Source organism: Mesoplodon bidens (genome assembly GCF_964165515.1).
Source record: "Mesoplodon bidens genome assembly, chromosome: 5".
In the NCBI taxonomy this organism is placed as follows: domain Eukaryota; kingdom Metazoa; phylum Chordata; class Mammalia; order Artiodactyla; family Ziphiidae; genus Mesoplodon; species Mesoplodon bidens.
In genome coordinates this window covers 101,799,135-101,826,449 of record NC_138161.1, presented here as the reverse complement: position 1 = coordinate 101,826,449, position 27,315 = coordinate 101,799,135, and the positions used below count along the sequence as shown (strand labels likewise).

At 42.1% G+C, this 27,315-nt stretch overlaps 1 protein-coding gene across 1 annotated transcript in view; it reads left to right on the top strand.

Annotated features, from left to right (window-relative positions):
- ETV5 (ETS variant transcription factor 5) overlaps nt 1–25,154 on the top strand; it is a 55,302-nt gene extending 30,148 nt beyond the window's left edge. The window contains exons 8-13 of the mRNA XM_081235254.1: nt 7,964–8,223; nt 10,283–10,342; nt 14,391–14,459; nt 14,608–14,777; nt 19,459–19,560; nt 22,668–25,154. Coding sequence (XP_081091380.1) covers nt 7,964–8,223; nt 10,283–10,342; nt 14,391–14,459; nt 14,608–14,777; nt 19,459–19,560; nt 22,668–22,889 — 883 coding nt within the window. The 3' untranslated portion in view covers nt 22,890–25,154. The remainder of the gene's footprint in view (nt 1–7,963; nt 8,224–10,282; nt 10,343–14,390; nt 14,460–14,607; nt 14,778–19,458; nt 19,561–22,667) is intronic.
- Nucleotides 25,155–27,315: the final 2,161 nt, after the last annotated feature.

The window sequence follows — 27,315 nt, the reverse complement described above, 5'->3', positions numbered from 1 at the left end:
TGAATGTAGATATTGGATAGCGCACAGAAAATGAGACAAACTAAAATCCCTAGTCTGATTTTGTAAAAGTAATAGGAATTGTAGTCATGTATGATTACAGGCTTAATGATTACATATTCAATAACTTATCCCTGCCTGAAAGTGGGGCAGATTACTTTAGTTTGTAACTGTAGCTTGTTCTTTGCAGACTTTTAATTTAAATTAGAGGGAATATTGCTTCAAAACTAACCCCATAACAAAAATGTGATATTTTGCAGGATAGAAGGAAATATAGTCTTATTTGAGCTTTTCTTTTTTTTAACAGCTCTGTAACCAAGGCAGAGTAAAAAAAAAAAAAAAACCCATTTTACAGATAAGGAAAAAAAAATCAGACCTCAGAGCATCTAAAGGACTTCCTAAAGGTCACATAGCCAAATACAGGGTCCTACATTTAGAAGCCAAAACATTAACATATAAGTACACCATTTTGGTTATGCTTGCAGGAGGGAGGCTGCTAACAATCTACTGAAAGCTGAGTAAGGGACCTTGAGAAATACATTTCGACCTTGAATTTTATCCATCTCTTTATCTCCTAAACTACCAGAACTTTATCCATCTCTTAAACTACAAAATCCTAGTTAATTCCCACATCACTTATCTAAGTCCACATTGTAACACCTATATTTTCTGTTTTGCTCACAGAGTGCCTTATTTCTTCAGTTGAATAGAGCAAACTCTTTCAGGTTTAAAAATCATGACTTAGACCCCTTTCTTTAGACCACATTTAGCTCAGTATCTTGTCTTCAATGTTTATTGATAGCGATTGTTTGCTAAGATTATACTTTAAGCAAGTAAAATATAATCCAGTCAAGAGTACATTCTTAATGTTTTGTATAATCTCAGTATATAATTCTTTACAACTCAAAATTCGTTTTTGGAAGATAAATACTGTGTTTGAAAGCCGTGATTTATGTTCGTTATTTCCTCCCCTCAAGGAGGAGGGAAAAAAAAAAAAAACCATGTAATTTGGCATGTTCAGACATGTTCCATTTATCCTTAAAGAGCAGCTGCTCCTTGAAAAGGAGAAGTGCTTCTCATGCAGCTTTTCCACTCTCACAGGAGTTTTCACTGTGCTGTTTACGATGTTTACATGTGCTGGGTGGAGGAACTTAGAAAATATTCCTATGTTATGCCCATAGTCCTGGCCAGATATGTTTCCATCTTTACTATTCCATTTGTCATTCCATCTCGAGTCCCCACAATTCAGCTGAAGAGGCTCCACTAAGAAAAGTATCATCTAAGAATTTTGGAATACACCGCTGTCTCACTAACGTGGCATCAAGAAGCAAAAACTCAAGAAAAGACAAAATTTAAGGAGATACCCCTGATGGTGGAAAAATCCTCTGCTTCTTGATGCTTCCTAAGGGCATCAGTATCACAATAGGCTATCACACTGAAATCGATAGTCAGAACCGAGTCCCCAGAGTCATCAAGAAAGGGTCTGTTGTGTGCCACACAATCTAAAGGAGTGAATGGCCTGGTTGAGAAGGTTCCCTCAGTGGTTATGATCGAAACTTCAGAGCTTAAAGGATGAGCCTACATTTTCTAGAATTGTGATTTAATAGAAAACTATTTATTCCCTAAAGATGCTAGATTAAGAGGTGTAATATATGCAAGTTTTTCTCTTGCTTCTACTTCCTCTCTTAAAGTCCATCCCTAATAAATTGCTGTTCATTTTTGTCCTTCGTATTTTGTAGTTTTTAGAGAGGGAAGAACTTGACAGTCACACTTGTAGCCTGTCTGACGCATGCCTCTCCATGCACTCCTGTTAACAGCGTGTTATGTGTGGCAGCACAAATTCACTTTAGGATCCGAAACTGAGTTTCATAGATGCTTAATGGAACCTTCTTGGACGGACTGAATAATGTACTTCTAAATGGTTCGAGTATGGGGGTTTTTTTTTGGTTCTGAATCTTAAAAGGGCTTGTTTTCTGCATTTCCCCATGTTTACTATAGGTTTTTTTGGGGGGTGGGGGGTTGTTTTTGGTTTTGTTTTTTCTTTTTTACCTTTTATCAAGCTAAAGGAAATTTCCTTCTTTCCCTAGTGTACTGACATTTTTTAATATGACTACATACTGAGTCTTAGCAAACACGTCTGCCTCTATTGAGAGGATCAAACAAATTTTCTCCTTTAATTTTTCAGTGTTATGAATTACATTGAGTTTTATGAAGCCAACGTCATATACTTGTGATAAGGCAAAATTATTTGTTATGTATTATCATTTATACATTGCTGGGCTAGGTTTTCCAGTATATATTTAGGACTTCTGCATTTGTATTTATGATTGAGAATAATGAATACTTTCTCTTTCTTATATTGTCCTTGTTGGGTTTTAGCATTGAGGTTATACTCACCAAATGAGTAGAGGGTATTCTCCTTTCTACATATTCCAGAATAGCTCGTGTGAATTTGGGGTTTTCCAATCCTTGAATTTTTGAAAGAATTTACCAGTAAAACCATTTGGGCCTGATGTTTTCTTTGTGGGAAGATTTTTTAATTACTGGTTGCTTCAGTGTCTTCACCTTTTATGGTCTTGCTCTGGGGATTCCTATTTAATTGAGTGAATTTAATAAATTATTTTTCTAGGAATTTTTCTGTTTTACAAGTTGTAAAATTAATTGTCATAAAGCTGTTCGTAATGTCCTTTTAACAACCTCTATAGCATCTGTTTATCCATTTTTCATTTTTGATGCTATTTATCTAGACCTTCTTAGTCTTAGCAAATTATATCACTCATCTTTTCAACAAATCAACTCTGGCTTTGCTCGTTCTTTCTATTGGATGTTTTCTGTTTCATTGATTTCTGCTCCTACTAAAATGTTTTACTCTATTTTCTTTGCTTATTCTGTTTTTTCTAACTTCTTTGGTTGGATGATTTGCTCATTAATTTTTTTAGCTTTCTTTGTTTATACTATAACCATATAACCAAATAAAGGTTCTCCTAAGGCTGGGGTGACCATACATTCAGTTTTTCCTGGGTCACTTATGGTTTATGAAAGTAATTGCTAACAGCTTTCCTTTTCAATCCTCAAAATATCATGGTTGGGACAATCAATTATTTGATCTCCCTTCCCAAGTCCTGCTTTAGCTGTATCCCACAGGTTCTGATTTGTGGTATTTAAAAAATTCAGTTCCAAGTGTTTTCTATTATTTCTTCAATCCTGGAGTTCTTAAAATATATATTTCTTGATTTCCAAACATATGGGAGTTTTCTAGCTTCCTGGACTATATGACTGTTATTTAAATGTCATCAAGAGGGTATTTAAAAACAATTATAGAAACAATTGTACAAATAGTATAGGCCAATGGCTCTGGAGTTGGACAGACTAACAGCCTAAGATTGAATCCCAGCTCTGCTACTTCCTATCTAAGAATTTTGGAATACACTGCTCTCTCACTTACGTCTCTCCTATCTATGTAACCTCAGGCAGGCATTTAACTATTCTAAGCTTTGGTTTCTTCATCTGAAAATGGGAGAATACTAGATCATTGGGTGAATTAAATGAAGTCACATTAGCACAGGGAAAATACTCAATAAATGTTTCCATAACAATTTTATTTCAAAAATCACTTTTATGGGGCTTCCCTGGTGGCGCAGTGGTTGAGAGTCTGCCTGCCCATGCAGGGGACCACGGGTTCATGCCCCAGTCTGGGAAGATCCCACATGCCGTGGAGCGGCTGGGCCTGTAAGCCATGGCCACTGAGCCTGCGCTTCCGGAGCCTGTGCTCCGCAACGGGAGAGGCCACAGCAGTGAGAGGCCCGCATACCGCAAAAAAAAAAAAATCACTTTTATGTTCCATAAAGAAAACTATCCTAAAGGAATCTTTCTTAAATGATGTAGATACTACAACAGAAACTTAAGTTGGTTCACTGTTTAATAAGTTTTAAAAATGTAAAGCTCCCTGTATCCCTAAATCTTTTCATCATTAGACTTACTAATGTTGTACATGTAAAACTAATACTTTCACCATCTAATCTCCTGGTAACATCTTGTATTTACATCACCTTTTTTCTTCCATGTTAGATCTTGAGAAATCAGATAAATACCTAGGCCTTTAAAGGACATATTTTGTTCGTCATCTCTTTATGTTTTACCATAGTTTAGATAGGCCAATTTGAGTTTAGGCCAATATGAATTTAAGCAATGCCAACAGGCCTCACAGAGTCCTGAGAGCTGTTTCAGAGTTCTTTGGTGGGCTTTTTAAGGACAATGTGTGGGTTTTGTTTTGCAGCAGTGCCTGGCTCTGGGTATATGTCAGGAAAATCAATATTATGTGAAGTTAGGTGGTACGTTACCACCCGGAATAAAAGTCAGTATTCTCTTTCTGAGACAGGAGACTGAGTAGGCAGCTAGGAGACTCTTATTTTGTGTGGAGGAAAGTCTTCTCCCAGTTCCTTAAGATCTTCCCTTACATTTGCATACCTGCTGAATTTAGCTTACTGTGGGGGTCAGGGTGGCATGGGGAGTTGATGGTGACATTTGAAGGTAACATAAAATCAAAAACTCAGCAGCGAGCGTGCTGGGCCCTGTCTCACACAGTATCTTATGTAATCTTTACGACAGATCTTTGGGACAAGTAACCCGACTGTCCTTATTTTCCTGATGAGGAAACTGAGGCTCAGAGCATTTACATAACTAACCCAAGGTCAAACAGCTAGTAAGGGGTAGAGATTGGATTTCAGCCCAATGTGTTCTGACTTCGCAGCCAGAGCCTCTTACCCAGCTATGCTGCTTCTCTATTTTCTATCTTCTCTTAGCTTTAACGGAAATATTAAGTACGTGGTGGTGGTTTCTTAGCCAATTTTCTGTATCATCTCTCGGCTAGCCTCTGAACTGTCACTCTGCTTCACCTGGCACCCATAGCCAGCCACTGTGTAGCCTTCGTTGAATCCACACTTTTCTCCTTTTTTCTCTAAGGATTGTGTTTACTCTATGTGTTGGCAGCAGAAGCCGAAAAGGAAATGCAGAAAAAGCATCTAACGGTTTTCATAATGTAAACCAAATGTTGGTAGCGTGGGTGAGCTCTTGGGAGGAAAGGCGCTATATAAATCTGACAAATAAATAAATAACTGATTCTTTAAATAAACTGGCACTGAAAAAAGCCTTAATCTGTAACCTATTGAATTTAGGCTTGCTCAGTAGCCAGAAGTCTCCTTTTGCTCACCAACTGTGAGCTCACTATGGCCTGAAATCTGTTGGGATCACGGGGTGAGGGGGTGGTGGAAGGGGGGAGTGGTTATCAGGAGGAAGAAAGAGGTCTGTTAGGAACCAAGCCACCCCTCCATTGAAAATGATTGCCTGCCTCAGTAAACAAGACGCATCTCTGTCATAACTGTGCTATGTATACAACACATTCTTAGATACTTCAGAAGGATTGCAGAAAGGGGAAGGAGGTTCAAATGAAGGTCAGTGAGTAAAGTTCACAGAATGTATTTGAGGACAAGAACGGAATTACTTTACTAATCTCTGCAAATAAAAGCCATTATCGGCAGCAAGCTCTGAGAGAATCTTTCTTCCAAATATGTTGGTTTTGTGACCTACCCTTAAGCTCCCCTTTGCCACTCCCACTCCCTCAAAACAAACTAGGACAAAACAATCCCAGTTATAGAATCTGTTCTGCAGATCCCAGGCCTGTAAGCTTCATGCATCCTTAAAGTTATGCTGGGGGGGAGGGGATGAGGGTTGCTGGCTGGTGCCCACCTGGAAGTACCTTTTCCTGAGGGGGCCACAGCAGGCCAACTCTAGAGTTTCATTCTGGAAAGTGAGAAGATGAGCGCTGAGCGGAAGTGCCGTGATTGGACCTGCCAGCTGCACAGGCTCTGGTTACAGAACTGAGCGGTTCGGTGCTGTCTCAGAGCCATCAAGGAAGTGATTTGTGGAGGTTACTTTGGAAGGTGCTCGGAAAGTTGCAGAGCGGGGAAGGGTGAGGACATGGAAAGTGGTGCCCTCGTTACTGTTCCTGCTAGCATAAACTTTGGGTACTTTATTTTAAAAAGCCCTAAAGAGTATCTTCACTTTCTTTTCTGCCCACTTGTTCAGAATTTGCGTTAAAAAAAAAATCAGGTGCAGCATGCTTCTGGTGCCTGTATTCTAAATGTCAAGCCTAAACCCAAGTTTCAAATTTACACTTCAAAGACCACAGAAGGGTTTCCTTAAATAACAGCAACCTTGAAAATTGCGCTCCTGGTGACAATCCACTGTAATGCATTCAGTGCCCACTGAACCTTACAGAGTTCATAAAACTTGTTTAAATAATTGGCCAGGCAGATTCTGATGCTTTTGGTGTCTGGGATAAAAGGATAAATATATATAAAATAGCTTGGTGATCCTCATGTTATACAATGGTCTTGTGCTGCTTTTAGTAAGATAGTAAAGACTCACAGAGTGAGAGCCACGCTATACCCTGATCTAAACAGTGTTTTATCTGCACACAAATCTCTTCAGTTTAAGATTTTACGTCTTGATGTTCTAGAAATCTATTGGCCACCTGTTGTCACAGATTGATTCAGATCAAATTCAAATTATTTGATTGAAACTATTAATAGGATCAAACTAAAAGTAGAGAGTAAGACCTTAGTATTATAGGGTTACATTGTTGACTTTTAAAATTTACTTTTTTGATTACTAATGAAGTTAAACTTTTTGTCTATGACCATTTACATCCCTTCTTTAGTGATTTCCCCATTTGTGTTCTTTACCCATTTTTTCTGTTGGCGTGTCCATCTTTTATTGATTTTTTAAAAGCTCTTTATATCAGCAGTATTAACATTACTGTATCTGTTAGAGATTTTTCCTCAGTTTGTTTAATTTGGGGTCTTGTTTCTGGTATTTTCTGACTATTATAGATGTTTTTTCCCCAGTTTATTGTTTTTCTTTAGGTTTCTTGTGTTTATTGACTTACAGAAATTTATACAAGGAGATATATCCATATTTATCTTCATGATTTCTGCTGTTGGTATGATGTATTGAAAGGTTTTTCCTCACTCCAAGATATGTTTTCACATATATTTACTATAGTGGTTTCACGTTGAAATCTTTATATAAAAATTTTGGCATGTGGTATAAAACAGGGATCTTTTTCCCCTCTTATTTGAAATGCTAACCTTAACAAGTAGCATATTCTGGACTATGCTTGACAGTTTGTGACTTCTCGTTGGATTCCTTTGACGTGCCTATCTTTCATTCTTTGTGTTCCTATTATTGTGGCTTTATAATGTTTGTCAGTCTAATAGATCATTCTTTCATCATCTTTTAAAGTTTAGAATCATTTTGTCAAGTTGGTTGGGAAGGAATTGCTTTTACAGAGTAATTTTCAGTGAGTGAACACCTTCCAAGTCCTAAATATTTTCTTTCATTAGATTGGTTGCTTAGAAAATAGTTTTAAGGTTTTATTCTTGTATAGCCTACACATTTCCTGATTTTTTCTAGGGATTTTATGGCTTTGATTGCTATTACATATAGGCTTTTTTTTTTTAAAAAACTACGTTTTCTAACTGGTTAACTTCTGGTTAAATACTCCTCTGTCTTTAAAAATTAATTCTGTCTACAGGTTAGAGAATGAATGAACCAGTGAACAAACATAACATGTTAGTGATATTTGCAAATAGTTGGTTTTATATATTCAGATACGTAATCTGGCCCAACTATACACATAGACTGTGCATGAAATAAAAATGCATGGAAAATAAGATGCTACCATGTCATTCATTGTTTTATGTATTTATTTATTTGGCCAGTCCCTGACTCAGGAGGTTTGAAATGTGCAATATAATTTTGGGAAGAGGGTAAGATGTCCAGAAGTAAGCATTAAGTACTTTGCAAATAATTCCATTAATCTGGACTTCTAATTCTCAGTGCTGTATCACAGTAGGTATTCATCTTGTTCTTACTTAACAATGCAACTACTACTTTCTTCTTGCAGATTTCAGAGACAACTGTCTGAACCCTGCCACCCCTTCCCTCCTCAGTCAGGAGTTCCTGGAGATAATCGCCCCAATTACCACCGGCAAATGTCAGAACCTATCGTCCCTGCACCTCCCCCACCCCCTCAGGGATTCAAACAAGAATACCATGACCCACTCTATGAACATGGGGTCCCAGGCATGCCGGGCCCCCCATCACATGGATTCCAGTCACCAATGGGAATCAAGCAGGAGCCCCGGGATTACTGCGTTGATTCAGGTAAGCATAAAATCATGCCGTTCCTTTCTTCAGTCTCTCGTTCATCTATCAGGTTGTTACTGACTATCTTCTATGTGTGGGGCTTTGGGGAGTAGTTTTATAAAATTTGCCCTCAAAGAACTTAGGAGCTAGTAAAGCAAACATGTCTATGCATAACTGAATACAAAACAAAACAGAAAAGCCATGCAAATGGTAGGAAGAGCAGTAGGCATTCAGAAGTGGTGCACAGTACATCTGAGTCCAAGCCTGAAGATTGCCGCCATCCAGTCTTGGTGATGTCCTTTCTTAAGACCGGTTATCTTTAGAGTCACTGCACAGGGGATATTATTTCTGCATTTTAGCCCTGCCTCTAGTCTTGTGGCTTTCTTTTTGAATACAGTGACCCATTAAACTCCCAATACAAATATAAGAGAGTCCACATGTAGGATGGGATTCTTTCTATTGAAATGAGTGGTGTTCTGAGAAATTGCCTGGTCTGTCGTGGCTGTATAGGGTGCTGGGTACGCCATGGAAAAGTTTGTCCTGTTAGTTGCTTCATAGGAGTCGCTGCTCTGTTGCAGTACTTTCATCTGGTAAAATTCCTGTGTCCTTCAGCTGTTGCCAGTGTACACAGGGAGAGGTATAACATGTTAGAACACGTATGATTTGCTTTTGGGTTACCTCTTATCTAGAAACTTGAACGTAAAGAAGTTTAAGCTGGCCTTGGGAGTCCTCTCCACCCTCACCCAAACACTCATTCACTGACTACATATCTTATAGGCCAGGCTTATTAAATGAGATCATTTAATAAGGAAAGGAGAGTGGGAATTTTGCAGCTTGCACATTTAGGAACTCTTTCCTCTTCTTCATTTACCCTTATTTTAAAAATGACACTTTTTTGCTCCTTTTTTTTTGCACTTGGTGCTAAAGGAATGTGAGGGTGGTGGGTCAGTTATCAACCTTTCCTGTGCGTGCTTTCCTTGAAGATCCTGGGGAGGGAGTGGGGCAGTATGTACTCAATGGCTTTTGCAAATGGAATAGGATATAGAATTTTCTCTTGGCCTTCTGAGATAATACATAGATTGCTCAATTCAGGCAGAAATTGATTATGGGAAAGGCTGGGGAGGTAGGCAGAAGGGAGACATCTGTTGCTTTATGATGGAAAAATCACCAAGTATAGGTATCGATAGCTTATAAAATGTCCACTGGCATTCCTCCGGAGGGCTCTGATGTATTTTTCTCAGGAACAGGCATGACCAGCAGCATTTTTCCTTTGGGACTGACATTTTAATCGGTCCTGTGAGTCTTTCACCCCATCCCACTCCCTTAAAGCAAGACACCCAGCAGATATTACCGTATCTACAATGCTTTGATCTGAGAGGTGTTCCCAGGGTGAAGCCTCATCCCACATGGGCACAGCTCAGCTCACTGTCTTTTGTCTCAATGGACACCTTGATAACATGGTGTCTGAAGAAGAGATCGCTTCAGCATGGGTTCCATTCTAACAGTAATAACGTGGTCGAAATGTGCTTGCCAAGCTGCAGTTCCTCACTCCTGCCCATTCTTGTCCTAGCTTCATCACTTCCAATCCCTTCATCTCTTTGACCTAAAAATACCCTCACTTCTTGGAGCAGAAATGGATATGACCATCAGCAGTAAAGGAGAGCAAACTGGGAAAGATCTAAAGTGACCTTCCTGCCCCTCCAAACCCCAAAGCCCCTGAGTCACTACAGGCAGAAGGCCAAGTTGGCCTTTTGAAAGCCAGTTTCTTTTTCTGCCATTAACTCTCTCACAAGGTTCGATGCTAACTAGTTTCTAAAATGAGCAAGTTACAAGAGTGAGTATTTTTTCCTCCCAGTTCTCTTGATTGCAAGTCGAGTCCTCCGTTCAGATGGTGGGTCATGGTGTTTCCCACGCTGCTTACTAGAGTGGTACCCCTTTTCCAAGACAAGGCCAAAAATATATGACCTTGGAGCAGGAGAAGGTTTAGGGGCTTTCCTGCAGTGCTGCAGTTGGACTGATGTGCTGATTCAGCTGCAGAGACTATTGACAGGAGTGTGTGTGTCTGTTTCTCTTTCAGAAGTGCCTAACTGCCAGTCGTCCTACATGAGAGGGGGCTACTTCTCCAGTAGCCATGAAGGTAAGTAGCTCTTTAAAAAATAATAATATTCAAGGAGCTTAAAGTTGCACAAGTTTCCAGGCTAAGATGTGAGATCGTAGTTTAAACCTTCCTTAGCTTGTGAACACAAGAGTTCATTTATCGTGATCCCCAGTTATCTTGCACACAGGATTTGAGTCATGCTCTTGACCTGTGAGGGCTGCCATCCTTTTCCATAGTAATGACCCCAACTTTTAAAAGGAAAACACGAACCGTCTGGTTTCCACCCTTCCATACAAGGAGGTTATGTATATATAGCTGTAGATAACACTATCACCTAAACTGGCACTTAGGAACTATGTCACGACTTAAGATGGTACCTTCAAGAGTTCTCTTCTGAACGCTGAAACAGGGAAGGATTTCTCTCTTAGAACACGTTCCCCAGAAGTATGTCCTGTTTTCTGTCCTATACATCTCTCCATAAATACCTAGAGCAGTGTGATTCCCCAAACCTACAGCATCAGTCAGCTTCACCTGGGACTTGTTAGAAAAGCAGATTCTCAGGGCCCACCCCAGACCTGCTGAATCAAAGTCTCCAGGGGAGGGGCCCAGCACTGTGTTCCAACAAGCCCTCCAGGCAATCGTGATGCACACTAACATGAGAACTACTACTGCAGAGTCCTGAGGCTCAGCTTTGGCTGCACATTAGAATCCCCTGGGGAACTGTTAAAACTTCTGGTGTTCACCCAGAGCAATTAAATCAGAAATTCTCAGGTAGCACTCAGGCGTTAGTAGATTGTAAAGCTTCCTGGGTGATTCTCATGTGTCCCAGGGTGACAACCACTGTTCTAGAGTTTTAGAGAAAGGTTGAAAGAGCCGGTAAGATAGCACTGTGAAGCATTGGCTGGTTATTGTGAGTGATTGGTTCACAAGAGTGGTCTCTATGGGTGGCTGCCTCCCACTGACTTGGTTAGAGGGGAGACCCAGTGTGGCTGCCACGGGCACCCGGGGATATTCCGAATGAGTGTCCAGCCCTGGGAAGGAAGGGCTGTCTGTCTACTGGACCTCTGGCCATGATCGGCACAGCTGTGTGGGGCTCTCTTCCAGGTTCCCGAATGTTTCTACAGCAGCAGGCGAACTAGAAGAGAGTGAGGGAAGAGAAGGAGGAAAACACTTTGCATGATTACAACATTTAGAGAGGAGCATGCTCTTAAAGGAAATATTTTTAGTAAGGCATCGGGCTGCTTACTACACACAGAATATCTGCGAGCTTGTGTTTTCCCCCCACTTCTTCCCTGACCCCATACACATTGAAGAAACTAGTTTCAAAGAGATCTGCATTCTTAATTGCTCTCAATTACCCTGACATGGTTTTTCTCTCCTCCTTATACGGGCTTGACCACAGATGCCTGTGAAATAGTGAGACAAGTGTTTCTGATTGGCATCTGTGATTACTAAGACAGCCATCCTGCCTTAGTGTTCACCTGGAATCTTTGCATACTGTTTTGAATCTTTCATTTCCACTTTGTCCCTCAAACAGGTTCTTCCTTCCTGCCACCTTTATTTGAGTGATTAGATGGTTGTGGCCACAACTGATGTAACTGCTGTGCAAATTCAACTGACTTAAATTTCACTTAAACCAACAGCATCTTCCAGATGTTTTAGAGAACCACACGTGGCAATGACTAGAAACCACAAAGTACACCAAAACGATACTCAGAGGCAGGGCTTCATCTGATTAGTTTCAAAAACCAAACCTAGAATTTAATCTAGATTTACATTTTTTCCCTATATACTGTGAACTGTGAATGTATTTTCTTTACCTTAGAGGAAGAAAAGCTCTAAAAATAACATGGCAATTTTGACAGGTGTGTAAACTTTGTAGTTTATTTATAATGACTTTATAATAAGGCTGTTAAAACATCACTGGAATAGCAAAATCCATGTGGAAAGTCAGGAAATACATAGCTTCCTGGTAGCCAAGGCAAAAAGCATGAAGCATGATGGATTATGTAATTCTTGTTAATATAAAGTATAATAGTTTGTCATAAGTCAGTTTCCTAGTACCAAATTGGAAAATAAATTATAGGAGTCCCTGAGTCCCTAACTTAAAAGTTAGTATTGCATTCTTAAATCTTTTAATGGAAACTATAGATTCCCTCATATTTATTCAAACATTTATTGAGCACTTATGTACCAGGTGCTATAAGGAGGCTAAGATATTCAGGATATGTTCTTTTCCTAAAGGAATTTAGAATCCATGACAGAATATAAGATAAAGCTCTCACATTATCCAGTTAATCTCTTAATAGCACTTATCACAATGTACAAGTACTTACTGTCTTAATTTCTTATAATTATCATGTATTGCACACTTATGTACCAGGAGCTATTCTTAGCTCTCTATTGTAAAGATAAATCGGTCAATGGAACAGAATATGTATCAACTCATTAAATTCTCACAAGCCTATAAGGTGGGAATTATTATCTTCCCCAGTCTTCAGATGAGGAAATTAACTTGAGAGAAATGAATTAACTTGTTCAAGGTCACACAGTTAACCTAGGTCTATCAGTCTGGCTCCGGGGCCCACACTCTCCACACTACACCATGTCTCTTTTTTCCCTACTTTGTTGTCTGTCTCCACCAATTGGGATGCAAGCTCCACGAGAGCAAGCACCGAGTCTGTATTCTTCTATCTACCCCCTTCTAGCACAGTGCCTGGCATAAATATTTATTGGATTAAATACTAAATAAAATATACTTCCTTTGTAGTTAAGCAGAGAAATAATGCTTGGGGCTGAGGAAACAAAAATGAATAATACAGAACCTTAAGACAGTCTGTTTCCTCCAGGTTGGGCAGCGTTTTCCCAACCCCAGGCCTCTTTAAAATTGTGCTGATCCTGCCAAGGAGAACTTGACCCGGGCTGATTGTGAAGAAAAAGAACAGATTCTTTCTTGGCACCTTTACCCAGGGATTTTAAGTCAGAGCAAATCCCTCTCAAAATCTAATGCTAGCCCTTCAGTGCAGAGCAGCCTCCTCTGCCCTCCCCCTATCACGTACCTGACGCTCATACGCCTGGACCCCACGCCAGACGAACTGATCAGAGAACCAAGCACAGGGAGCACCACTGAGCAGACAGGAGCTCCTGGTGCTTCCTCTTGAGAAGTGTGCGGGTAGAGGAGAGTACACTGGAGCACTCACCCCCTGAAACAGGCTGGACCACAGGCAAGGGTGTGGTCCCATCACGCCTGTCTACTAACTGGCTTTGGCTAGAGCCGCTGGCCTTGTCAGGGTGCCTGGTGACCTGGTGGTCAGCACTGAATGCATATTAAGGGTTGGTGGGTTTGGGATGCCAGGCCATCCTTCTCCTTGACACCTTCCACTTTTTGCCCTGCCTTCCTTTCATTTCCACTTACATGTGTTGTTGGACCAGTCAGTTCCCCTTTGTTTTCTTGTCTATACAGTGAATAAGTTTTATTGACAGAAAGTCTCTTCAGATTCCTTCCACAGTGTCTGGAGGTGATAATATCTCCAACTTTTAAAAATTGTTGCTTGTCACAATCCTCCACAGGCCCAAGTCTTTACTCATTTGGCATTGTTCTCTACCCTCCAAGCTTTTTCATAACTGAATGAGGTGTGTGGGCAGCCTAGACAAGCAGTAAGAAAGGTTGAAATTAATATTTGCTAAAAGGAAAACGGCTAGACCACATATAGATCAACCAAATCCACCCGGTAAGGCCAACTGAAATAGATGAGATGTCTTTTCAGATACAAAGGCTTAGTCACAGGCACACTGCTCCGTGCAGAACTCGTAAGCAAGATGTGAAGGAATGTGCTGCCTCCCTACAGTCTCAGCTCTAATAGCAGGAACTGATGCTGCTCTGACTGAAGTGCAGGTGATTGCGTCAGAACAGAACACCTAAGTCCTGGTGAAGTTGAAGTTCCCCCCAAAATTCAGTCTGGCATAGATAGAGCAGTTCATCAGGCTGAGGACCTGAAATGGTAGAATCCTGTTTTAGTCCTTAAATCCAGAGTTTTCAGAGAACACAATTTGTTAAGCAACACGTTCTTTCTAAATTCTCCTTCAGGTTTTTCATATGAGAAGGATCCCCGGTTGTACTTTGACGACACCTGTGTTGTTCCTGAGAGACTGGAAGGTAAGTAGCCACATCCAGTTTGTTGGGAAGCTGGAAGGTTCAAGATGTCAGAGTACGTTCATCGGTCTTGATGCCAAATTAGCATTTGCCCAAATCAGCTGAGAAACTTGAGACTAAAGTACCACATATGTGTCTTTGTCCCAAACAGGCAAAGTCAAACAAGAGCCCACCATGTATCGGGAGGGGCCCCCTTACCAGAGGCGAGGTTCCCTTCAGCTATGGCAGTTCCTGGTTACCCTTCTTGACGACCCAGCCAATGCCCACTTCATTGCCTGGACAGGCCGAGGCATGGAGTTCAAGCTGATAGAACCAGAGGAGGTAAGCACTGGAAGCTGGGATCGGGTGATTTGATTTGTTGATGTTTGTTCCTGTTCTCCATTGAGCCTTTTTACGGTGTTAAATATGCTCTTCCTTCTCATTCAGATTCTAGCCCGGCCAATGGGCTTGGCAGTGCCTTTTCTATTAATAGCACAACTTACAATTCACAGACAGGCAGAGTTCTCCACTGCAGAATATATAAAAAGTATTAGTAACACTTCTGCAAACTCTGGGGAGGGAGGCCATGAAGACTTACATTCTAATAGGGTCTGCTCTCTCTGTTGGAAAGTCTTTTTCAAGTGTTCTTTCAGTGATACCAACTTGTTTTGGTGTCAGCCCTCATATGTCATAGCCTATACCAGAGGTTACATGAACAGGTTGTAAGACATTTAGGTAATATTATAGGTTGCAACTACCCCACTGTGTATTTCAAACGGCTCTAACCTAGAGAAATAAAATTATCAGAGATGGGTCAATCTTAGGAAGTTAGATTTTTTTTTTTAATGTAGTATCACAGTGGTTGAGGACACAAACCTTCATTATTTTGTTAATAGAAAGAAGAAACATTGTTACTGTTTGCCCAGACTATTGACAGAAAGGCCAATGGACAGAACCAATACCATTTCTTCAAAAGGGGAGGACATCATAGAACTCCTCCTTTCCTGAATATTACAAAGTAAATTAAATCAGGCTCTGAGTTTGGCATATTTCAAAAGGTGTTGTTTTTTGTTTGTTTGTTTTGGTTTTATGGCCACGCCACACAACTTATGGGATCTTAGTTCCCCGACCAGGGATTAAACCGGGGCCCTCAGCAGTGAGAGCTCGGAATCCTAACCCTTGGACCGCCAGGGAATTCCCAAAGGGGTTGATTTGATTTCTATTTGATTTAGAATCTAGAGAGATTATAAATAGAAAAGAAATAACTTCCCTGAAAATCCGACATATGCTTCTTTTGGTAGCATGTACTTAGGTGTTACATATTAAACCAGCAGAGCAAAATGTATCTTTGGGTTGGGTGTGATTGGAATGGGACCAATGCTCTCGGAAGGAGTTTGAACAGGGACTGCAGCTGTAGATGTTGTTCCATCAATTCCAGGGCCCACTTTAGCACACCAAGGGGACAGGTGGGTATGGGGGTTAACAGCAGGAGATTTGGAAGAAGAAAGTGGCCTGAAAGTTAAGATGAGCAAAGGAGAATGTGTGGATTGGAGACTTAAGGAGAATCCTGACTGATAGGAGAGGAAGGCAGGCTTCATTAAAGGCAGTTAGAGAAGATATATGTATGGTGTTCCCGATCTTGCATCATTCACCAAAAAATAGAAATATGTCAACACCTCATATTGTAAACGGTTTCTGTTAAGAGTCAGTCTACCTTCAAAGCCAGGGTTTGGTACTGCTGTGTTTTTCTAAGGGTGTCTTTTTGGCTAAGTCGTGTTTAGAAGTGGAGCTGTGTTTGCGGCTTCCAGCCACACTGGAGAGCATCCGCCCTGCATTCTTTTCCTCATAACGTGGCCTGGTTTATGTGAGGCTTGAGGAAAGCATTTCGCCCAGACTCACTAAGGCTTTTTGAAAGTCAGTCTGTCATGTGGGCAGCCCTTATTGATTTATCTCATTTCAAACAGGAGCTCTTATTACTTTATTGCCACTGCCTCTGGACTAAGCACAGGCTGTATAGCTGCAGGTAAACCTGGTTATGACCCTTTGCAAAGCTGTTATTGAATCTGCTGCTCTCCTACCAGCGGTAAAGAAAATGATGAACAGATGGCAAAGGGCCCCGGCTTTCTTAGTAACGAAGCTAATACTAAGCCAGAATGCTCACATAAATGCCAAGCAGCCAAGTCACAGGGGAGGCCTGTGGTGGCCTTGAGCCTCCCTCAGCTGGTTGGACAGCTTTGTTCCTTCAGGAAGTACTTCTTTCCGCTGCACCTTGAAATCCCCGAGCATTCCATGAACTCCGAATATTCCATTCTCTTAACCCAGGATCAGCTCTGTTCCACATGTGCACTTTGGCCTCGGGACATGCGGCATTTGAATTTTTTCGCTCTCTAATCCTTGTATAACTTGGAGGGCCCTACTCTTGTTACTGTCAGGAAGATACCAACTCCTCGAAAAAGCTGTAAGAAGTTGTCATGGGGGAAGCTTGAAGGGTGAAGCGGAGGAGGAAGCTGTTTGGGCCGTAATTGTAGGCAGCTGTGTGGCTGAGTAGTGCACTCTGGGTAATTATCCATAATATCCATTACACTGTGCATGGAAATTGTGGTTTTGGAACTGCTTTTGGCAGGCCTCCTAATCAAATGTCTTTTGATTGTCATCCAGCTTAGCACCCTCTCAATTATGACTGACTCGGCTTTAATCTGGAGCCATTTTAACTGTGAATCTGCATTAATGAATATTTTGGGGGGTAGGGTTGTTTGTTGAACATGTGGCAGATAACTGATGCCATGGGGAGGTTTAAAAGGACGGGCTGCTAGAAAGAGCCGCTCCCTGCGCTGCGGCTGCTGTCTCTTAAAAAGGGAGGAAGAGACGTGAGGTTTTTTTGTTTGTTTGTTTGTTTTTAAAACTCCTTCGGCCTCCATCCTCAAGATGCATGCTATCAAAGTAACGAATGTGAAAGATGAAAGAAAGGAGGAGCTGGTAGCAAGCTATTGCCTGCTCCCCTCCCCCCAGAAATGGGACAGCCCTAATTCCCAGCTGCTCTGCAGTTGTGCTGCATCATGATTACTGCAGAAGGAGCAGCCCCGGTGAGGGCTACTGAATCAGAGGGCCCTGGCCCAAGAGGATGAGTCAGTAACTATGGCTACCAGAGCTGCTTTGAAGTCTGTGCATATATAAAACCTCTCTCCAGCAAGCTACTGCATATGCACGTGACAGCAAAGAGAGGTCACGGCTGAAGTTGAAAAATAATCACGAATTGTTTTCCACCACTGACTATAGTAAAATGATGAGGCTGGGCTTCTTTTAAGGGTCCCTGCATCACTTGTGTCTGACAGCAGTTCAAGTACAGTTTCATGGTGTCATTTCTTCTGAACAGGTAAAAGAACATGTATTGATTTAACAGGTTCTTTCTTACCCCTATTTCTATTGGTTTAAAAATAGAAATTGGTTAAAAATAGAAGTTGGTTAAAAATTGAAATTGGTTAAAAACTGGTTAAAAATAGAAATTGATTAAAAATTGGTTTTATCTTCTCGGGACTTCCCTGGCGGTCCAGTAGTTAAGACTCCACGCTTCCACTGCAGGGGACACGCATTTGATCCCTGGTCGGGGAACTAAGATCCTGCATGCTGCTTAGTGCAGCCAAAAATAATAATAGTAAAATAAAATGTTTGTCTTCTTTAACCAGGGGATGTATTTTTGGTTCATTTTGCCTTTTGGGCCATTTCAAAGAGTTGAACGGGTACAATGTGGAGAAAGGGGGAGAGCCAGGGATAATCGTGCGTGCCGTGGGGCACAAAACAAACGAATGGGAATTTAACTTTCACAGTTTCTTGCAAGGCAGAGTGGAATCTGGCTATTGAATTACTATAATATAATTAGGACAGATGCATTCTTCCTTACTTACCAGATTATTTTTGGTATTTATTAAAGGTCATCTTAGAAGACTGAATTCAGGAGATGTTGCTTTCATTCTGCCCCAAATACTTTTAAAGAGTACTTCAAGTGAAATGTGGTTTTATGATCCACCTTTTCCACTTGCAGTCTCCCTACTTCTCATTCCATGTTTGTCATCTTTTTTTTTTAATAAAAAGGAATGTAGTTATTTTGGTTTTTTAAGTTTCTAAAACTGACCCAAAATGTTCAAAACATGATCCCTGGTTTGCATACATTTAAAGACCTCATATTTCCAAGGTTATTCTTCTCTTACCTCGACAGTCATCCTTATAAGTAGGATTTGGGATGTTGAGATACTTGAGAACAGAGATTGCTTGCCTGTCCTGCTGACCTCCACTAGGAAGTTTTCTTGCTATAAGGCCTCTTTGCCCAAAGCTCCTATTACACCCCCCCCCCATCACTGCACCTCAGAGGTGGACCAAGTTGGATATAATGCACTTCAGGACTGTTTGGGAAGCCCTGTTAATTTTTCATTAAGTGGATAATGGTGCTACATGTTTTAATGTCCATTCTGCAAGTCTGCTGGGAGCAGGGGATTGGATGGCAGCAGGCTGAAATGATCCGATTCCCCTTTACTCCATGAGCTGCTATAAGTAAACATCTACCAGCCCCTCTCCAATCTTATTAGAATTGAACTTTTGCTCTGCTGGCCCATTAGCATCTCACCAGTGTGTTTCTCATGTTTCAGGAATGACCATTCTAATTATTCCTTATTGACTGCTACAGAAACCATAGCACTTAATGGCAACATGCTAATGGTCTATGGGTTTTGGTCGATAATTCATATGTGGAGAAACAGTAGAGAGCCTGCTTCCTCTGGGACGCTAGCCAAGCCCTCTGCAATCTTAAAGTGCTAGGATTTTTCCACCTCTAGGTCTCACCTCTTAGCATTTGACTGAATCATCACCTTTGCTGAATGTTTGGTCTTGAGGGAATTCAGCGCTTTTCCTTCCAGGTCAGAGAAATGCGTCACTGACCAAAGCAGTCAGGTTCTAGAACTGGCTCTCCTGGGATTGGGAGAAAACCACTAAGCCCAGGGAATGAGTTTCCATTGCTTTCCTGTCTCTTCAGGTCGCTCGGCGTTGGGGCATTCAGAAGAACCGGCCAGCCATGAACTATGACAAGCTCAGCCGATCTCTACGCTATTACTATGAAAAGGGCATCATGCAGAAGGTGAGCGATTACTAGAGACGCTTAGACCACTCTGACCACTCTCAAAGAAAATGTCAAGGGCTTCTGAAATAAAACTGTATGTGATGACTGGGAGGAAATGTTAGCCTCGTAAGTAATTCTGTGATAGGAAAAACATCTTGGAAAAAGTTGAGTTAAATGAGATAATAAAGAGCACCTTTAATGCTGTTGGGTACATGAAAGCCAAAGGTTGTGTATGGAAGACACTGTAGGAAAATTAGGCTCCTCTGCTTTAGACTGTCTCTACTTACAAAAACGTCCAGACATTTAGGCTAACTATTATATCCATAAAGGAGCAAGTGAGGGAATCGACTGGAAGGTCTCCCCTCCCATGAGAGCTTAGGCGAAGTCTTTAGTTGAAACACCGAGACCTCCAAATATGTTGGTTTAATACTCCCAAAAGTGTTAGGGCAGTAAAAAACATCTTATTTCTCTTTTAGAACCTTAGAAACTGGAACTCAAGTTAAAAACCCAAGGTTTGCAAAATGGCAGAATCACCTGGTAGCAGGTAGCAGAAAAAAGGATGAAGTGTAATTTTGAGGAAGCCAGTACAAAATCCTTATTGCTATAGGTGGTGAAGATCCACAGTCTTAAAATCCTGTGGATAGGCAGAAGATGAGAATGGAAAATCTTTGATTGGTTTTTCTTAGCCATCAGATTTTATACTGTACTGTTGCCCAGATTCTAGCATTTACACATTTAAGCAGTCTACATGGTAGATGCCAAGATGCACTCAGAAGTATATGGTCATTGCTGCTGAGAACTTGTCTACACTGAAGCCAGGTTTATCTTTCTCAGAGGCAGGTGGTAATATGACCCCATATTCCTCTCATCTCCTTAAAAAATATTAAAACGGCTTTTCATGGATGGTCTTCTGGATAAGATCCAGACTTTAATGCTTCATACAGGCTCAAGGCACCATTAAACCCTCATTTCCTCACTTGTACTTGGCTGCTTTCACTAGCATAGCCGTCTTTCTCTTAATATATTTGTTTACCGAACAATACATATCACATTCATGTAAGTTATCAAGCATACTATAAAATGAAAAAAATACCTATTAAACTACCGTCCTACTTAAGAACACTAACGCCTTCATTGCCTGGCCAGCCCCTACTTGTTTTCTCAGTAAATCACCTCTTTACTCCAAGAATCTGAAGTTCTCAGGCTGAGTTACATGGTCCCTCTTCTGCTTCTGAGAGCACCCGGGCTCATCTCCATCACTTCCCCTACTGTCTGTATTGTAAGTTACTCCCTGGCTTGTCAGTATCTGCCACAGGAGTATCAGCTCCTTTGGGGCAGGAATGAGGGTTTGACTTCAGTGCTTGGCACAGAGTGAATAGATACTCTAGGATGGGTGGTCACCCCACCCAACATCCCCCCCGCCTTTGTTTTTTTTTGCAGTACGCGGGCCTCTCACCGCTGTGGCCTCTCCCGTTGCGGAGCACAGGCTCCGGACGCGCAGGCTCAGCGGCCCAGCCGCTCCGCGGCATGTGGGATCCTCCCGGACCGGGGCACGAACCCGTGTCCCCTGCATCGGCAGGCGGACTCTCAACCACTGCGCCACCAGGGAAGCCCCCCCCTTTTTTAAAGGGTTAAATTCAGTGGGGTTTTAATATGTGCACAGAGTAGTGCAGCCGTCACCACAATCAATTTTAGAACATTTTATCACCTTAAAAAGAAACCCTGAACCCATTATCAGTCACTGCCTTTTTCCCCTCAAACTTCACACACACTCTCTCCCCTTTTAGTTTTAACATTATCAGGTAGAATCCTAAACTCAGGAAGGAGGGCCATTACTCCTTTGCTGTTCCCAACTCCAGATCCAATCTGAGGGAATGTAATCAAGACACAGTTAACTTGAACTAATGGCAACGAGTTGTCCCTATGAACTTGTTCCTAGGTTTTCTAAGGAAGTAGAAGAGAATTTTCTGAGAATAAAACAGGCAAAAAGTACAGCAAGGCACAGGAATGAGACTTGGGGGGCTCAGATCCAGTACTCCATTTATGCTTTAAGGAAAGTCAACCTTCCAAAGCCTGTTTCCAATAAAAATGTAGATAAAAGTCCCTAATCTAATCTCAAAGGGTAATATATGTGAAAACATTCTAGAAATAGTAATGTGCTATCCAGTGTAAGAGATCATTGTTATATTTATTACATGACCCATGAGTAAATGAGAACTAAATAAAAGAGGAGTGGTAGCATGCCCGTCTGGGGAGGGACTTAGAACAGCAGTAGTCCATACCCTCGGTTTTTTTTTTGAAAGGGAAGATTGAGGTTCAGAGGTTGAGACTTGTTAGCGACTGAGCCAAGGCTGGGAGCCATCCACTCCTGGCTTATGAGCTGGTGTCATTGCCACTATGTCCTCCTACTTCCCTCTTCCACATATGTGAGCTGACTTTTGGGCCAGGGAACGAGAGATTTAACAACCCAAATAGGGATGATTGATTGTATACATCTGCCACCCTTAATCAAGACCATTTGGTTCTCGTAATATTATAATGCGTAAAATTCATATAAAGGTAGTTATCAGTTCCTTCAGTGTAGCAGAACCACGGAATGAGTAGTGTAAAACTGCAGGTAAGCCAAAACACAGTTCTGTTTGGTTTTGGAACAAACTTAAAATTCCCACACAGCTCTCTGAATTCCTAGCCCTTCAGAGCAAAGCTGTCCTGGGAAGACTGTAAACTTTGGAGGGAAGTGAACACATGGTCTGACTCCTGCATCTTTCAATCCTTATATCTTCTTGTAATATCAGGCACCAACCTCAGCATAACCATTGTTTCTAGGCTGTGAGTATAACATAGTGAGGATTTTCTTTTAAAAGAACCTAATATGAGTTTGAAATTCAGATATTCTTTTCAACTGCTAAGCTGTGGTGTCAACAAAACGCTTGGCAGGTAACAGGTTCCCACAGTTTATCAAAATAAATCTGAATGATTTGGATAATCAGCTACCAATGAGCCTCTTGGTCCCTGGCTCCCTAAGAGCTTGGTGACTTACAAATATCTCATTCTTCCCTTGGTGCCCTGGCCCCAGCCCACGCCCTGTTCCAGCTGGGCCTCATAAGGTGTGTTTTCTCTCTCAGGTGGCCGGGGAACGATACGTCTACAAGTTTGTCTGCGACCCCGATGCCCTTTTCTCCATGGCCTTCCCCGACAACCAACGTCCGTTCCTGAAAGCGGAGTCTGAGTGCCACCTCGGCGAGGAGGACACCCTGCCACTGACCCACTTTGAAGACAACCCTGCTTACCTCCTGGATGTGGACCGCTGCAGCAGCCTCCCCTATGCCGAAGGCTTTGCTTACTAAGTTTCCGAGCGGCTGAGCGGCCAAACCCTAGAGCTAGCAGTTCCCATTCAGGCAAACGAGGGCAGTGGTTTTGTTTGTGTTTCTGGCTGTTCCCAAAGCTTGCCCTTTGAGTATTATCTGGAGAACCCAAGCTGTCTCTGGATCGGCACCCTTAAAGACAGATACCTTGGCGGGGGAGTGGGAACAGGGAGGGGCAGAAAACCACCAAAAGGCTGGTGCCTCAGCTCTGAACCTGACAAGGTTTCTGGGAAAGCAGTTGAAATGGAGCCTCCTTCCCATGGACAATATATGCAAAGCAATACCTTGTTCAGGTTAGTACCCACAAACCAGGACAGAGTGTGTGACAATCTGCATTGATCATGGACTACTAAATGCCTTTACGTAGAAGGGCTCTGATTTGCACAATTTATTGAAAAACATGTCACAAACCCATAGAAGAGGAGGTAGGCAAAGTTGGGGAGGCTCAAACCATGAAGGGTTACAAATATATCTTAAAACTCAGAGAGCTCTTCCAGCTTAATCTGAAATGTTTCCTCTTGGTCTGGAAAGAAGGGGGAAAGGATGAACGGCTGTTACCCACTCCATGGTTCTCAAATAATAAACCATTGCTACCCTTGGGAACCTTCTGGCCATGTGGTCACCAAGTAGAGCAAGCCCCCTTTCTCTTCCCAGTCACATGGCTGTGTGTGTGGATGGCTTTAATTTTAGGAGAAGGGTGATTAACACTTTTGACAGTATTTTGTTTTGCTTTGATTCGGGGGATTGTTTTGTTTTGGTGGTTGTTTTGGAAAAACAGTTTATAAACTGATTTTTGTAGTTTTGGTATTTAAAGCAAAAAAAACAAACCTTTTGGTAACTGTGCACTGCGCCCTTTAAACAGGGCACTGCCAACTTATGAAGACGCTGCAGCTTGAAAGGGGCTTTGCTGGGGGCGTCCCCTTAGCCGAGTACAAGCCCTCTTTTATTGCCTGCTTTGTGCTTTCTGCACCAGACAGCCTGATGGAACATTTGCACCTGAGTTGTACATTTTTGAGGTGTGCAGGGCAGCCTGGACACACCGTTTAGATTCTATGTGTATAGTCCCCCATGTTCCCTCACATGCCCTCTCTGGAAAGCATATGTACATAATACATGTCATGTCCATTTGAAACCTGGTCACCTGGTGGAAACCCTAGGTAGGGATTCTTCCCTGGGCATGACTGATGACAATTTCCATTTCAGTTTGTTTTGTTTTCCTTTTTCGTTAATTTTTGGACTTTAAACCCTGCATATGATTCAATAGGGTTTGAGACTTATGTGCGACACTGACAGGTAAAGCAGTACTAGCATCTTAGTTTCCTGCCACTTTTAAAAAGGTTTTCTCTGATTGCTGTATTATATTGGGAAAGTTTTAAATAACCCAGCTAAAGCTATGTGAAAGTTAAGCTCAAAGTAGTGGAAAAAGAATTAGAAAGTGGTAGCACCTTGCTGCCTGCTGATAGGATTCTGTGCTTCCCCTGACACCTAGCACACAAAGAATGATTATGCTACTCTTCATATGCGAAGGACAGTGCTTTGAGTTGTTTTTCTATTGATGGAACTGCTCTGTAGTCTCAAACAGTCCCCCTGGTGACCAGGAGCACATTTGTGAAGAGGGTCACAGAGATAAGGGGTGCATTTTATAGCTATGGAAATACAAGATTTTCCTCTCCTGGAAGCTAATTAGCCCACAAAGGTATTGAACCTGTAGCTTGGGCCTTAATTAGCATTGTATTCTAATCAAAGGACTTTCCAAACTGGTATTTATAGCTTTCTAACCTACACATAGTCTATACATAGATGCATATTTTACCCCCAGCTGGCTAGAGGTTAATTTGTTGTAAATGCTGTATAGGATTTGTTTTTTCCTTTCTTTACTTATCCGGGTTTGGGTTTTGTTGGGGTTGTTTTTTTTTTTTTTTTTTTGACGGATTTATGCTGTCTTAGCAAGTCCTGAAAAGAATCCTCTGTAGCCTGAGCTCCCCTCCCCTGCTGTAGCCACGTGGCCTGTGCTGTCACGGGACACAGGATGGCACCATCACCGTTGCATTCCCATCGGACTCATGCACCTCCCTGATGGTTTTGTTTCTTTGTTCTTGTTTTTGCTTCTTTCCAGAGTGTGGAAAGTCTACAGTGCAGAAAGGCTTTAACCTGCCAGTTGATTTGAAATACTTTCCCCTGCGCAGGGCCGTTTGCATCCTGCCAAGCTGCGTTATATTCTGTACTGTGTACAATAAAGAAGTTTGCTTTCAGTTTACCAAGTGCCTGAAACCCGCCTCTTTCTTGCCCTCAGTGGTCTAATCTTGAAGCAAGCAGAAGCCACCTGGCATCTGTCTCTCCCCCTCTCAGCTATTTAGCCTTACGACTGTGAAAGTTGATAGATTATGTACAACTGCTCCATCGCCTCATCTCTTAAGTTCTGGCTAAACATTTGACCCAAGAGAGTAGGAGAGGAGAAAGCCGAGAGGGTTTCCCAGCCAATGGTGAGCAGACACCACCCCCTCTCCTTGAACCCACCTACTTGCCAACTTTTAGTCAACTTTTTTTTAAAGCATAGCTCACCGCTTGGGCCCTGGGTTGCGTGAAAAGATCACTAACTAGGCTAGGACTTTGAGTTCGAAGATACATCCAGCTCAGCCCCTTAGATGGATTCTTGGAAAAACCAGACAGAAGTTAAGAAGACCACACATTCCCTAGTTTTCCCCCCAAAAGGCTTTGACCTTAAGGAGTAGAAATTTTACTAATAGTTGTTCCCTCAAAAACAACAACTTAGGAAGGTTTTGGCTGTTTGTTTTTTCCAGCCATAGAGCAGTAAAAACCTTTCTTCCGAGTTTGAACCATGTTACCGAACCAGGTTCATTCTAACGCTCAGCAAGCCAAAATGCTGAGACACCGAGGTTTGCAGCAGAAAGAGGGCTTAATGGGAAAGCAACGAAGAGAGGAGACGGGAAAACAAGTCTGAAAACTGCCTCCTACAAGGTAAGGGGCGGGGGTATTTATAGGTTTAGGAACAAAGCGTCAGGGCCGACTGAGGCGTGCATGGGGAGCACGGGGAAAGGTGACTGGAAAAAGGTGTGGGAATAGAGGTTCTGCACTAGGCTCTAAGCCTCTGCACATCCTGAGGGTGGAGTTTTCAGCCCTCTGTGTTGGAAGGTCACCCAGCGGACACCACGCATGCCCAGTTGGAGGGTCCGTGCTCCAGTCTTAACCAGCCCAGCTCCAACTAGATACACACAGCTGACTCCAAGTTCCCGAAAATATCTCAGGCAAACATTGTTTAGGCCACATGCTCCTTGGAGGACATGGCAAGTCTTAAAACAACGTTGATTAGTGAATGCAGGTGAAATGAATTTAACTCATGATTTCGGGAATATATATATATCACTTGGGAAAAGTTTGCAGGGCTCTCTGCAGTATTCGGCCTTTTAGTGTTCTCATTTCACCCTTTTTCTGCACCTTAATTTGGGCTTTTCAAGACTCTTGTTACAGTAGAGAAATAAGTAGATCCTTTTTTCAAGCCTATAACAGAAGGCTTTCTGTGAATTTATCTGCTATATTTCTTTCACTGTTTTACAAGCCCTAAGTGTAGAAACATCTGAGCCTGAATCGGTGCACAGCCGCTTGAATCGAAGCTTGTGAGGAATGAATGTCTGCCACATAAACCCATTGGCTTCGACAGATTAAGAGATGCTTGGGGAGAAGGCAAGGGAGCCAGGACAAAGCAAGCTCTGCCGCTCAGCTTCACCGTGATAAGACTGTGACAATCAGCTCCCTATTATTCATGGGCTCATTATCCCCCTGGGCCCATATCCAGATAGTTAACCTAACGCAGGAGGTCACCAAACACTGGGCCTCCCTTCTCCTGTTGGGCACTAGGATAAGAAAGTCCAGAAAATGTGAAGTTTACTCTTCATCGAGGTCCCCTTTCTCGAGCCAAGTCAAGGAAACAATGCTTTTTCAGTTGTTAGATGACAAAGAAGTAGTGTGAGGGCAAAAGAATGCAGTTTTGAGAGCCAGACTATGTGCAGAATCTAAATTGTAGTGCAGCTGGGACAAATGTAAACTAATGTGGGAGAAAAACACTCACATACCCAGACAGTTGGAAACCTTGAAGAGACAGTCCGTTGCCCGGTGGTACAGGTGGCTGGAGCTTAGTGTGTGGCTTCTAAAACACAAGCAAAAGGAAAAGAAGCTGGAAAATCATCAGTTTTATCACATATACAATGTAAGCATTGATCTAATTCAGCACAAGTGTATTGTACTTAGCGGGATGGGGGTGAAAGAGGCACACAGACAAGCCACTGTGTCCTTCTGATCCCAGCAAAGACACCAGTGGCCCATTCGGAAGGGGCCCCTTGAATGAGCAGCCTTTACTTATCTCCTCCAATTTAAGAGCTGGCTCTACACC